Source organism: Hyperolius riggenbachi, chromosome 5, assembly GCF_040937935.1.
Source record: "Hyperolius riggenbachi isolate aHypRig1 chromosome 5, aHypRig1.pri, whole genome shotgun sequence".
In the NCBI taxonomy this organism is placed as follows: Eukaryota; Metazoa; Chordata; class Amphibia; order Anura; family Hyperoliidae; genus Hyperolius; species Hyperolius riggenbachi.
Window position 1 is genome coordinate 166,940,943 of NC_090650.1, and position 14,744 is coordinate 166,955,686.

General features: G+C 43.0%; 1 protein-coding gene across 1 annotated transcript in view; it reads left to right on the top strand.

Moving 5' to 3' along the window:
- The window catches only part of LOC137519344 (protein C-mannosyl-transferase DPY19L1-like), a 1,198,743-nt gene that overhangs the window by 685,856 nt on the left and 498,143 nt on the right, over positions 1 to 14,744 (top strand). Inside the window, exon 12 of the mRNA XM_068238294.1 lies at positions 6,017 to 6,136. Within this exon, the coding sequence (XP_068094395.1) occupies positions 6,017 to 6,136 (120 nt within the window). The remainder of the gene's footprint in view (positions 1 to 6,016; positions 6,137 to 14,744) is intronic.

A 14,744-nucleotide genomic window follows, 5' to 3' on the forward strand; every position in this document is an offset into this window, starting at 1 on the left:
GTAACCCCAGTGGTGTGGTCAGACCATCACATAATACAGTTTACTATTGAACATCACCCTATCAAGCAGCTCCCTAAAGAAACAATCAAAACCCGTCCCCTGAGTAAATTAACACCGGAGAGGATAACTGCCAACCTGGATTTTACAAATCTGCTCCACAGCCAAATGGACCCAAACACTCTAGTAACCCAGTACAACACCACGATATATGAAACACTTGACAGTATTGCCCCATGGCGCACCAAATCAGCAACCAAAAAGCAGAAAGCTAATTGGTTTGACAAAACCATCATGGATCTAAAAAAGAAAGGGCGCAGACTAGAAAGACAGTGGCGTAAATCAGGGACTGAGGAGCACAAATCTAGCCTAGTTCAACACCTCAGACAATACCAACAAGCAATAACCAAGAAAAAAATCAGACTTTATCTCGCACAAAATATCTACAGCCAACAACAGAGCTGCTCAACTCTTCCACACAGTGGAATCACTCTGCAATCCTGCCTGCCTAAAAGCCCCAACCACATACTCCAGGGAAAGGTGTGAAGAATTCTCTGCCTTCTTCACAAACAAGGTGTCTACCATCCGTGCCAGCATTACACCAACTACATCAATTGACCACTGGACGTTGCATATGCCTACTACCGTACCACCATGGCAAGTCTTTGACACTCTGAGTGTAGAAGATTTTGGAATTCTCATTCAAAGTCTCCGCCCCACTACCTGCGACCTGGATCCTGGCCCAACTGGATCCTTAATGCAGTGCCCAGAGCTGATCAGGCCAGCACTTCACAAAATCACTCAGTGCTCCTTGCAAAGTGGTCTTTTCCCAGAAGAACTAAAGAAAGCAATCATAAAACCCCTCCTGAAGAAACCATCACTAGATCCTGATTCTGTAACCAACTACAGACCTGTGGCGAACTTACCATTCCTATCAAAAGTTATCGAGAAAGCAGTCGCCAACCAGCTAGAAGCCAGGCTTACAGATAACAACATCTTTGATACTTTTCAGTCAGGATTCAGGAAAAGGCACAGCACTGAAACAGCATTAGTCCGAGTAATGAATGATCTACTTACTGCAAGGGACAAGGGTGATTGCTCAATTCTGATTCTTCTTGACTTGTCAGCAGCATTTGATACTGTGGATCATGAAATTCTTATCCAGCGACTGAAGAATTACTGTGGCCTAAGGGGTACTGTTTTTAGATGGTTTCAGACCTTCCTATCTGGCAGGACACAGCAAGTATGTCTGGGCACACACTACTCTAATCCAGTGCCACTTGCCTATGGAGTTCCACAGGGTTCTGTACTATCACCATTACTCTTTGCAGCCTATATGCTCCCACTGGGCAAAATAATCCAGAACTATGGCCTAGGATACCATTGTTATGCAGATGACACACAACTGTATCTGTCCTTCAAGCCTGGCACCCAAGACCCATCAGCATCCATAAATGCGTGTCTAGTGGATTTACAAAATTGGATGAACACCAGCTGGCTGAGGCTGAACTCTGACAAAACAGAGGTGTTGGTGGTAGGTGGTCCACACATGATGGATAAAGTTCAAAACGCTCACCACCTCAAACTAGCAATTGGGGGAGATACTGTACAGTATAAAGACTCTGTGCGAAACCTTGGGGTGATCCTGGATGGAAATCTAAAACTCAGACAGCAGGTATCAGCTGTCGTCAAGTCTTCCTTCTTCCATCTAAGAAATATAGCGAAAATCAAACACCTTATCCCAGCTGAAGACCTACCTGCCCTGGTTCACGCATTTGTATCCTCCCGCCTAGACTACTGCAACGCCCTGTTCATCGGATCTACAGATAAGGCTCTGCGCCCCTTACAGCTAGTACAGAATGCTGCAGCCAGACTCCTAGCCAATGCCCCCCGCAGCTCACACATCACCCCAGTACTGCAAACTCTTCACTGGTTGCCAGTAAAATGGAGAATCAATTTTAAGATCTGTCTGCTGACATTCAAGGCTCTACACCACATGGGACCCAAATACATAGCGGATCTATTGGAACTTTATGCCCCTTCACGCACCCTCCGCTCTGCCAACAAGATGAAGCTGGTTATTCCCAGGATACACTTAACATTTGGTGCTCGGGCCTTTTCCTACGCAGCCCCTACTCTATGGAACTCACTTCCACAATCAGTACGAGAGGCTCCCTCTCTGGACAGCTTTAAAGAAAGGCTAAAAACTCACCTCTTTTCCCGAGCCTTTGAGACTGCATAATGCAGGGTCACAGCGCTTTGAGTCCCCAGGGAGAAAAGCGCTATATAAATATTATTGTTATTGTTATATCTGAGTTTCAGTAGAACATTGTACTGGAATTCCCAAGGCTATATCAGAGATAGCCAGTGCAAAAGCCAGACCAGCTGGCGACAAATAACATAAACATGAGCCATTGCTATGAAAATATTCTCACAAGTACATTAAACTTAGGTACATATTATGGGTAATAGAAGAGGAAACCCCATATTTGGCTTATCCCATCTGAGCAGGTGCAGATGTGGTCATGCATCACATGCTATTATCAGCCAATTCCATGCGATGGGGACTGGACCGTCCCTGCTCAGATGATGTCACATTTAACTTTTTAGAGGCTAGTATAAAATAGCCGACATGGGCTCCAGAGAGCTCACTTCTGACAGTTGACTTTCTACTTTCATCCTTGTAACTTACATTATATGTATGCTGTATATACGCTAAGTGCAACGTATCATGGATTATAAGATAAAGCCTGGACCATTCACCAGGGATGGGCCAAGTCTGTCAGAAAATCATATTAATGCAGAGAAATAATCCCCATCTTGCTTTTAACTGATTATATATGTGTTAAAATGTTCTGCAGATTATTTGAGTCAATTTCATGATTTTATAATTACAAGCAGTATTCTTCTTTGATCAGTTAGATTGTTGGTTGGAATAACCTGTAGTAAACTTTTTTGTTCCGTGTACAAGGTTATGTTTATATTAAGATAGAGCTGTAGAAATGTGCTGACTATATTCAGTTTTCACTGAAATGAAATACACTTATGCAAGGCCGAACACACACACACTGCATTAGCTCGGCCTGTTTTATGCTAACATTAATCATGAATAGAAATCATTTAGTGATCATAAATTTATTAATTGATGAGTTGATCCATGATAGACTTATATAATAAGGTAAATAAGTTTGCTTTCTATATATTTTAGCATGTATTAAAACAGATGGCTGTTTGTAACGATTGTGGAATTCTTTCCGTGGTCAGCGCACAGGATGCGCGCTGACACTGCGGAAATCCTCCACAAGGGTATAATCTGAGAGAACCCAGAAAAAGGTGCAATGCACCTGTAGAGGGGAATCCCTGCTGGCAGATGGAGCCGTGGAGTGCAGAGGAACAGATCCTCTGCACAGCCACAGATGCCAGATAGGAATTGTACAGTGGAAACCAAGAGAGAACGCAATCGCAAGAGATGGGATTGCCAATGAGAATGAGCACAGGGACAGAATGTATGTGTGTGCACCAATCTAGTCGCCAACCCGCGATGGTGAACACACAACAGCAGAAACAAAGTAGGAACGCAATCGCGAGAGAGGCGATTGCCAGAAGTGACACAAGACTGAGCAAGACAGAGCACGAGAGTAGCAAAGGCACAACAAACAACAATGAAAAGATAAGGAAAATAACAAACGCTAGCTAAACGCGAACACCGCACTCATTCGCAACAGCAAACGCGTTTACAGCGCGGTCTCCACACGATAAACGCAACAGAGACAAGCACGTCACCCTAACTAACCAACGCCACACAAACACGAAATAGAGAACGCGAACGCTTGCTTAACGGTTACCCCACCGAGCCTACAGCAAGCGTTCGTATCAGACAAGACAGAGAGAAGGAGCAGCCAGCAGCAACTGCAGCTCTGGCCTACACTCCCAGACAGAGCACAAAAGGAACCACCGCTGCTACCGCTAGAGCGAGTGCGATCCAGACAGACAAACGAACAGAAACAGGAATAGGTCAGATAAGATCCACCGCTCTTCCGCCAGAGCGAGTGCGATCTAGGTTCAGGGACAGGACAGGAAGGATCCACTGCTCTTTCCGCCAGAGCGGGTGTGAACCAAGTACAGAATAGGTTTAGCAGAATCCACTGCTCTTTCCACCAGAGCAAGTATGATCCAAGTACAGAAACAGAGCTTAGTAGGATCCACTCCTCTTTCCGACAGAGCAAGTGTGATCCAAGTACAGAAACAGAGCTTAGTAGGATCCACTGCTCTTTCCGCCAGAGCAAGTGTGATCCAGGTTCTGGACCAAACGATTCACCATCGACAACCGCTGGCGACAGTGCAATCGCAAGGACAAACAGAAAACAGAACAGGCAATACAAATAATACAACCTGACTGTACAAGAGGGATGCCTAATGCAGTCCCCAGGAATACTCTAAGATAATCTTTAGCAAACAATAGCAAGGCTAACAGTAACAAACCATGATCACCAGCAAAGGATTGTGGGATCACATGGTATTTATGCTGCAAGCCTTCAAGGGAGGCGACTAGGCAATTTGCATAATCAGTATATGCAAATTACTCAGCAGAGCAGGTCTGAAGCTTGCAAAGCAAAGACAGGTCTCTTATCCAGAGACCTGCATCCCACAGACTTAAGGAATGGTCAAACAGCTGTCTGCCTGTGCAGCCAGCTGAGCGGATCATTACACTGTTTGTTATAAATACAAAAGCTAACCAATAAGCCATGTGAACAAGAAAGTACAACCTGTGACCACAGGGGGCGTTCAGGAAATCCCCGTTAATAAATGATGTAACATAAGAGCATGCCAAGTTTCTAAGAATAAGTTAAAGAACACACGCATATATCTTGGCGTCCATCAGATTCAGAAAGATGTAAAAGAACACCATTAGTGTCAACAATTGTCATAAGAAGAATTGCTATATTGAAATGGACTTGTTTCACTATAGGAACTTTGAAAATATATATTGGATGATGGACAACAACTGGAGAGATGTATATTCCTGTATATATATGCTGTATCTATATTTTTTATTGCAATATCATTTTATAAAATTCAGCAGCTGGGTGTTGCGTATTTTTTCCAGAGGTAAACCTGTTAACCTATAAATATTTTGGATATAGTGAGCTACGCACCCACTACTGACTAATCTTAATTATGATGTCTTTCTAGGCTTGCCTTTGAAAGCAGTTAATAATAATTTTAAGCAGATATCGGTAAGATATTTGACAGCCTAGATTAAAATAGCCGACATGGGCTCCGGAGAGCTCACTTCTCACTTCTGACAGTTGACTTTCCACTTTCATCCTTGTAACTTACATTATGTATGCTGTACATAAGCTAAGTGCAACGTATCATGGATTATAAGATAAAGCCTGGACCATTCACCAGGGATGGGCCAAGTCTGCATGGAACTCATAAGATTCTACAGACTGATTGCTTTGCTGAGGTAACCTGTAACAAAGATTGTTGATCACATCTGTATATCTGTTTTCTGAATAAACACCTTAACATTTGAAGAAGTCTAAGCAGTTATATTTCCTGTGCTGTTGCTGTGATGAGTGTCAAGTTGTCACACTTTCTGTGATTGGTGCTGGACAAAGGTGTAGTGTTGTTGCCCATAGCAACCAACAAATATTTATTACAAAAATAATACAGAGACACTTAATAAGCTTCAGAAGACAGAGCTCTCTGTGACTCGTGGAGCTCAGTGGCTCTTTTGCATAGATAACAACTGGAGTTTCTTAACTCTTCCTGTACTAGAAACAATATTAGACATATGTCTCTACTCCTAATGTTTTATTTCTTAGCTGTACTACACAACCATTTCATATCATATTTTTTTTTTCGCTTCAGTATATCTTTAAACAACTTTTGTTATTATGTCTTCTTATTCTCTCAATGGACCACGTACAGCATGAAAAATTGGTGTGATGTTATTTTGTAAACCTATTACTCCAATAATAATAATAATATACTTTTTTGTATATTTTCACAGCTGGTATATCATGCCCTACAGTTGGTGGCGTTTGCTGTACTTGCCATTTTAATTATGAGATTGAAGTTGTTCTTAACGCCTCACATGTGTGTAATGGCTTCCCTTCTATCTTGCAGACAGGTAAATATAGAGGCTATACGTCTAGAGTGCATGTACCTGTTTTTTTTTGCTCTGAAAATAAAAAAAAGTGTGTCGCACAGGTCAAAGGCTGGGGTATACAGTAGAATCCCTTTATACTATACTCCAAGGGTAGTAAGAAAAAAGGGCGCCGGCTGAGGGTGGAGGAGAAGGGCTCCGCCATAGACTCAAATGCAATTATCGTTAATACGGCAAAAAAAGCAGAAAAAAGGGAGCTGTGATGAATATCGTTAACATTAGAACATTACAGTTTTTGAAGTATGGTATTGTTTTACAAGCTTGCAACATTATAGTTTTTATCATATTATTTAATTTGTATGTACAGATTTTACATTATCAAAGATATAATTTCTATGTGTAAAAGGGTGTTTCTGCAGAGGGAGTGGTTAGGGTTAGGTACCACCAGAGGTAGTGGTTAGGGTTAGGCACCACCCAGGCGGCGGTTAGTTTTAGTCAACACCACTGAGGGGTGATTAGGGTTGGGCACCACCAGGGGGGTGGTTAGGGTTAGGCACCACTGGGGGCCGGTTAGGGTTAGGCACCACCGGGGGGCCGGTTATGGTTAGGTACCACCGGGGGGGGGGTGGTTAGGGTTAGTCACCCCTGGGGGGGGTTAGGGTTAGGCACCACTGGGGGGGCGGTTAGGGACGCCACCAGGGAAGTGGTTAGTTTTAGGCACCACCAGGGTTCTGTGTAAGAGTAGGGTTGGGTTAAGCTGTATTGTTGAATTACTTAACGATTTTTAACGTTAATATCTTTTTGTTATTATTTCCCGTCTGTTTTTACAACAGCATTTATCATTAACCAAGTTTGAAAATGATGTTTATCGTTATCAGTAGAGATGGCTTGAACCTCTGATTTTAGGTTTGTGAACCTCGAACACGAACTTCCGCAAAAGTTCGGATTTGTGCGAACTTTGCGAACCACAATAGACTTCAATGGGGAGGCGAACTTTGAAAACTACAAACATTTATGCTTGCCACAAAAATGATGGAAAAGATGTTTCAAGGGGTCTAACACCTGGAGGGGGTCAGTGACTACAAGAGGATTTTTTTTTTCTAAAACGCCTTATAGTTTTTGAGAAAATCGATTTTAAAATTCTCCTTCTGACCGTGGGAAAATTAAACGCCCACCGCTGACTTTAGCGGTTAATAGCAAAGCCCCCTTAAAAGCTGGAAACCCCCAAATTGCTGGGAATGTTAAGAAGAACAGTGGGAACAAGAGGAAAACATTTTTTTTTTCAAAAAGATCTTATACTTTTTGTGAAAATCAATTTTAAAGTTTTAAAGGAAAAAGAGCTGATTCATTCGATTCAATTCATTAAAAAGAACCGGATCATTCATGAACCGGTTAGTATAGCTTAGAATGCGTCCTGTGCAGGACGCATAGCTGCGGCTCCCACAGTCTCTCCCCACCTGCCTTTACCTGTCAACCCCCACCTAGGCTGGCACCAGGTGCCGGGCTAGGTGAGGGTGAGAGGTGAAGATCACAAGATCAGAGGATACTGTAGCCGTGGGACATTTCTGAGAATATTGGCGTGGGAACTTTTTTTTAAAGGTACAGGTAAGTATTTCTGGTTAATTAAGAACATTAACCACTTAAGCCTATCTGGCCGAATATTTTTGTCCAGACAGGCTGTGCACCTTCCAGTGTGCGGTGCGCGCGATTGCGTGCTCCCGCCGCCCGCCGTTAGTCCCCCGATCAGTGAATGGGAATATACTTCCCATTCACCGATCTAAGTCTCCCACAGAAAAACCGATGGTTTCTCATCAGAGACCGCGTTTTTTCTGCAAAAAAAAAGTTTCCCGTCTTCATTCTATTTCCTGGAAGCGTCATAGCATGCTTCCAGGACTTCTTTCACTGTGGCCATCTTGTGGCCAAATAGTAAACTACACCCACATGTGGTTGTGAGAAGAAAAGAAGCACAGAGAGATCCGGAAGCCCAATCTGGTGCAATATTGTTAATGATTCAGATGGGTATAAATTCAGTAGAGATTATACTCACAAGATTGGGTTGCTGGAAGAGGCAACCACTCGTTTTTGCATGTGGAGAAATACCGTCTCCACTCTGCCTTTCAACGTTTGACGGTCGCTGCTCCAAAAAAATGATATGTGGGTCGAAGGAAGTTCGACCAAAATCACCCCTGAGAGTAGGGGATATACAGATAGTTCTAGAATTGGGTTAGGAGGCGCCCAGGTTGATAGGATATACTAAGTTTCTAAATTAGTAGCTATATACGGTACTTTTCAGAAAATAATCGTGAAAAGAATTGTCCTACCTTATAGATGTCCCATTCTGGAAAAAAGATAGTAGAATTCCAAGATAAAAAGGTCAAGTTTATTGGTGCACTAGACAATGCGTTTCACGGCTGTAGCCGCTTCCTCAGGTCACAATAGTGCCTTTAGAAACAATGGCGGAGCTCAGAGTGACAATCAGAACATGAAGCATAAACCATAAGTATATGTACACAAAAATAAAGAATATGAAATATAATATATAAAATATAAAAATATATAAGTATATAATGGAGCTATAACCATACACGTAAAAAATTATTAAAATTTTATTTTAACGATAAATATCTACATAAAACTATGCACAATGTCCCACAATGGTAGACAGGAATGGTGCTGGATCTGGTTACTATTGTCACTCATATCTACATATCAAAGCAGCTGACAAAGGGGGGGAGGGGGGGGGGGGCATTGTACTCATGGACAAGGACTACATCCAAGAGTCGAACAGAATTCTACAGGACACTGAGTACTATAAGAAACTAGAGGGAGACCCCACCAACAAATACAAAGACATTTTAAACGATCTAGTCAAACGAGCCTATGAGGAAGGAATTATAAGCAAATCAGAAAAAGAATACATAACGATACCCAATCCACCAGTGGGATACTTTTACCACTGACCAAAAATCCATAAGTCTCTAACCAATCCCCCTGGACGCCCTATCATCGCCGGGATAGACTCACTTACATCCCATCTTTCAGAACTAGTAGATGTGCACCTGCATACCTACGAGACTCAACACAACTTCTAGCAGAATTTGAAAACATACAATGGAAATCCACCTACAGATGGGCAACCCTGGATGTCCGCTCTCTTTATTCTAACATCCACCATCATATAGGATTACGTGCAGTTTGGTACTTTTTGAATGTGAACAATGAAATGCCCCTCAAACAGATAATTCATCACACATGCCATTTATTTTATCCTAACACACAATTTCTTCAGTTTCATGGGCACCTGTTATCTACAAACTAGGGGGGCAGCAATGGGGGCGGGGTTCGCCCCCAGTTATGCTAATCTGACTATGGGTCTACTGGAAACCCTACTATTAGGTTCAACCAATCCCTACAATCAACACATAATTCTGTATAAGAGATATATAGATGACTTGATTTTCATCTGGGACGGAGACACCGCTTCAGTCAACACCTTTAAACAATATCTTAATGGAAACGACTGGGGCATCACTTTTACATCAAACCAAAGCGATAAAGAAATTAATTATTTAGATGTAGTACTCTACCACGATCTAACAAATTAAATCCAGAAACCACTTTAAAACAGTTGATTCCAATTCATACATTGACTTCCGTAGCAGCCACCACAAACTATGGAAGATGAATATCACATACGGCCAATTTCTTAGAGTTCGGAAAAATGTCACCAATCTGACAACTTACAATGACCAAGCATCTGTTCTTACAAAAAAAGTTTAAAGAGAAACACTTCCCAAAAAAATGTATCCAAGAAGCAAGACGAAAAGCAAGAATCACCAAAAGGGAACCTATGCTAAACAATAACAACAAAAACAAAGGAAAAAAAGAAAACAAAGAGACAGAACCCAGTTTCATAACCCGCTACTCAAGTAAACATCAAATCATTAAAGATATCCTAAACAAACATTGGTCCCTTCTGATGAATGATCCATATCTCAGGACCGATTTGAAAACAAAACCAAAACATATATTCTGCCGGGCAAAAACCCTGAAAAACATGCTCGCACCAAGCAGAATCAGAGAGACTAGGTCCACCGAGAAGACCCCACAAACAACCTAGATGCCTTTGTTGCCCCCAACTCCAACAAGAACAAGACTCCTTCACATATACGATAACCAAAATAACATTTCCATCCGAAACTCATTAGACTGTTCCAGCGATTTCGTCATATACCTAATAACATGCCCTTGCAAACTTCAGTACGTGGGCAGAACAACACAACCATTCAGAACATGATGGGGTCAGCACAATCGAAACATCAAAAAAGGCTTCATGAAACACAGACTCTCACGCCACTACAAACTGAACCATAATCAATGTATTAAAGGAACGGAAGTAACACCAATAGAACAAGTTGGGAAACTTAACCCAAATAGAAATGCCACTCTGAAAGCAAGAGAAATGTACTGGATCTTTCAGCTAAACACCCTACAACCAGAAGGCTTAAACATATGCCTTGAACATAATCTATAACCAAATCTGGGAACCAGTACATACTCCCGAAGACAAAATCCTGTAAGAGAATGTCCCTATCCCCATCCCTCTCCTGGATAAAATATCCACTTCCACCTGCAAAATTTCCCTCCTCCCCCTCCCCATCTAAATAACCCCCCTCCCCCACCTACCATATCTCCCCTCTACCCAAGTCCTATCTCCAGATCCACCCCAACCACTGCCACACATCCATGTTCACTAAACTGTAGGAGCCTTAACCTACCAAGGTCACCACCCCAAATAAAAGGGTCTCCGAAAGTAACGGAGGCCACACTATACACTGACTCCAATTGAATATGGAACATATTCTATTACCATACCCAATACTAATGTCTTAATAACACTAGTTTAATCCTTCACAAAGGACAAATAAAGCCAAGAGAAACAAATTACCTGCACTCCTAACTAAACTTACTGGAGGACGCCTAACCCCCAGCCCCTACAGCAACTGAGGTTCTAAGATTTAGGTTACCATAGCAAACACCAACACACAAAAAATCCCACTACTCCTACTTCCCGTTACTTCCTATACAGAATATCACACCAAACCTCAACTCTATTAGAGGTGCCTGTCTCCACCTGAACACATTGGACCCCCAGACTCTATATTTCCCAAATTACTATATCTAATTAACCCCACGTGGACCAAGACCAATGAGACATAATGCCCTTGAGAACACTGCAAAAGCGACCCCATACTATTACACATATAACTTAATCCCCCACATATTCCTAAATAGCCGCCATGCCTCTATTATTATTATTATTATTATTATTAAAGGTCCAGAAAATGGCCGCCACCAGCTTGGACTTCAAAAAAATGGCCGCCACAAACTGCAAACTTCTATCAGATGTGACCCTACTTGGCCACCATACAGGGATTCCCCACAGAGTGGACCACGCAGGCCACCGTCCTTTCCCACATCGCTACGAGTGACGCGCGGGACGTGATGACGTCATCACACTATCCCGCGCGCGCACTTGCTCCGCCCCGCAGTTCAAGAATATTTAATGCCTGACACCACCGCAGACCTTTGGCGCCCGGACTTTTAGATAATTGACTATACATCAGGTAAGCCACCAAGCACCCACCGTCCACCCGGCTTAAAAACGTCTAGGCTCCCCCTCTCGGTACCTATCTGCCCCACTCTGACCTACTTAAGAATACAGCTGTAATGATCTCCTCTGTGAGGTCTGTTTTGTCTTCAGACACTACTGCAGCCAGACTATGCTGGCTGCTGTTTGCAGAGATTTTCTGACATTCACAATGAATGAATTGTCCATTTGCATTTCATTCGCATTCCATTGTGGTGTGGTCTGCTATTCTGAATTCAAGTGCTATGCTGTTTGCATGGCGATGCATGAACTTATGAGATGCAGGCTAAGTGAATGCAGATGGCTGCTTTGTCCTTTTGCATGCTTCTCTCTAAATTGGTGTGTTAGGCCAGCGCGGAGAACAGGACGGACGCACACTAGCTGAGCTCCGCTCTCAGCAGGCCCAAAAGCGACAGCAAGCCACTGCCAAAGCAGACCATTTTCCCCACATAGATGGAGGACGACACCATGGACCTGGATCTATCAAAGAAAAGGAAGAAGTCAGGTCAGAAACCACAAAAACTGACCGACTTCTTCCCTCCGCGCGCTGATCCGGGGATCCAAGATGGCGCCGGAAAGCCTGCATCACAGCCGCATGAATCCTCCGCGGCGGACAGCAACACAACCCGAGCGGCAGACACTTACCAAGAGACCACTCTCTCCTCTCCAGATTCAGCATCTCCCTCCACCAGCCCAGCTAAATCCAGACCTCGCAGAGAAGACGACCAGGAATCAAGCACGCAGGTAGGCCCGGGGTCCCCCCCGCGCACTGGCCAGAGACACTCTCCTGCACCATACCCCTTTGAGGCCTTCCCTGCCTCCGATACAGCGGCCACACAAACATACATTAAAGACATACTACTCACTTTTAAATCCTCCCTGCTTGCAGAAATCTCCTCTATGAATATCGAACTGCGCCAAGACTTAGCACTATTGGGGGACAGGGTGCATAAGGCGGAGGACAAAATTTCTGAGCTCACTAAGGCTCACAACATCATGGTGGACACTTCAGAATCTCAGACCTCTGATATAGTCTGGCTCAAATCAAAGGCAGCAGACCTGGAAGACAGGAGCAGACGCAACAACAGTAAATTCAGGGGCATTGAAGAACAAATTCCTCCAGGAGAGCTCACCACCTATTTAAAATCTTTAGTTAAAGCTGCCCTCCCTAAAACACCTGAAATAGAACTAACAATAGACAGAGCCCATCGACTCCCGAAACCAGCCCATCTACCTAATACGACACCCAGGGATGTGATTGCAAGATTTCTGTTCTTTCAAGTGAAAGACGACCTGATGTCCTACATGCGAAAAAATGGTGCACTTCCTGACCCCTACTCCCATGTGCATGTATTTTCTGACCTCTCTGCCATAACCTTGAATCTGCGGAGAGAGCTCCAACCTTACACTAAAGCGCTCCAGGCCATTCAAGTTCAGTATAAGTGGGGCTTCCCCACCAAACTAATCTTTTCATATCAGAACAGACAATATGTGGTAACCTCTGATGAAAATGGTCACAAACTGTTCCGACAACTTCAGATCCAGATTCCGGAAGAAACATGCTCAGCTTCCAAACCCCAAGGTCCCTCCAAGATTCTTCCTGACTGGAGATCTCACTCAAAGCGCTAAGGGCCTGCTTGAGTCTTGGCCACTTGCAATCTTACTTGCACTACATGGCATTCTCAAGTAATGAGAGTACACCTGAGGTGTACATTTTTTCCCCCACAGAGACAGTGTGGCTCATGGGACTTTCCCACACGGTTATTACCATAATGTTGATGTTACCTGGGACATCCCCAGTATTCGGTTCATGTTTATTACTGTTATGTCTTAATATTAAAGTGAACCTCCGGACTAAAAATCGACTCAGCAGCACTGAAAAGGCTTGGTGTTTCTTTAACAGTTTCACAGTATCAGAACTTTGTTTCTCTTATACAAGCCTCATTTTTAGCTGCACAGAAGAAAACTGCCCGGGCTTTTTTCCCCTTATGCTGTGCAAAGCATAATGGGATTTCAGATTTTTTGGTTCTCGTTCTGCTGTTTTGGTGCAATTGTTTTTTTTTTACATTTTGAATTTGACATTTGAAGCCTAGCGTGTGCAGCTGGGAGGGGTTATCAGGACATAGGACAGTTGGAACTGTGACTCCTGCTCCCTGTCACCTCCTTTCAACCAAAAAGATGGCTGCCCCCATGACAAAGATGGCAGCCCCCATAAATCACAAACATTTGCCTGTTCTTTTAAAACAGGGTGGGTAAGAGATTATATTACCTATCTATTCTAATTAACATAACTAATGTAACTTGATGACAGTATGTTTGTTTAGGCTGAAGTTCCCCTTTAATGTTATGTCCAGCTTAGACACCAGGATTCCTTCATATCCACCAAGCAGTGGAAAATGCAATACTCTATATTCTACTCGCATGCTACTGTTCAGGTTTTTTAAATGCAATAGAAAATACCTCAGCAGCTTATCGCAAATATCAGCTCAAATATGCCTTTGAATGTTTTTTCTTTAAATGTTAGAGGTCTAAACTCTGCTTTTAAACGTTTCAGCTTTTGGAAGGAAATCAAATCCCATAAGCCCCAAATAGTACTTGCACAAGAAACCCATCTACTAGCAACGGATAACAGCCGCTGCCATAATTCGCTATACCCTACAATCTATTACAGCTCTTTCACAAAAAAAAAAGGGGGGTCCTACTAGCGTTTCATAGGGATGTGAAAGTTGAACCCCTATCAGTCACTCTCGACCCTCAAGGTAGATTTATAATCTTCACTATAATCAGAGAAAAAGCATGTGTGCATCAACCAAGTGAACCTGACAAATCTGGCTTTGCAAATTTGGCCTATTGGCTAATCACGAGACATTGCTCATGCAAATAAGCATTTGCTTTCGCATGCCTAAATATGCAGGGTCAAAACCAAAAACCGCAAAACAATCGCCCTGCGGGAATTAGTTCATGCTATACAGCACTATCCAG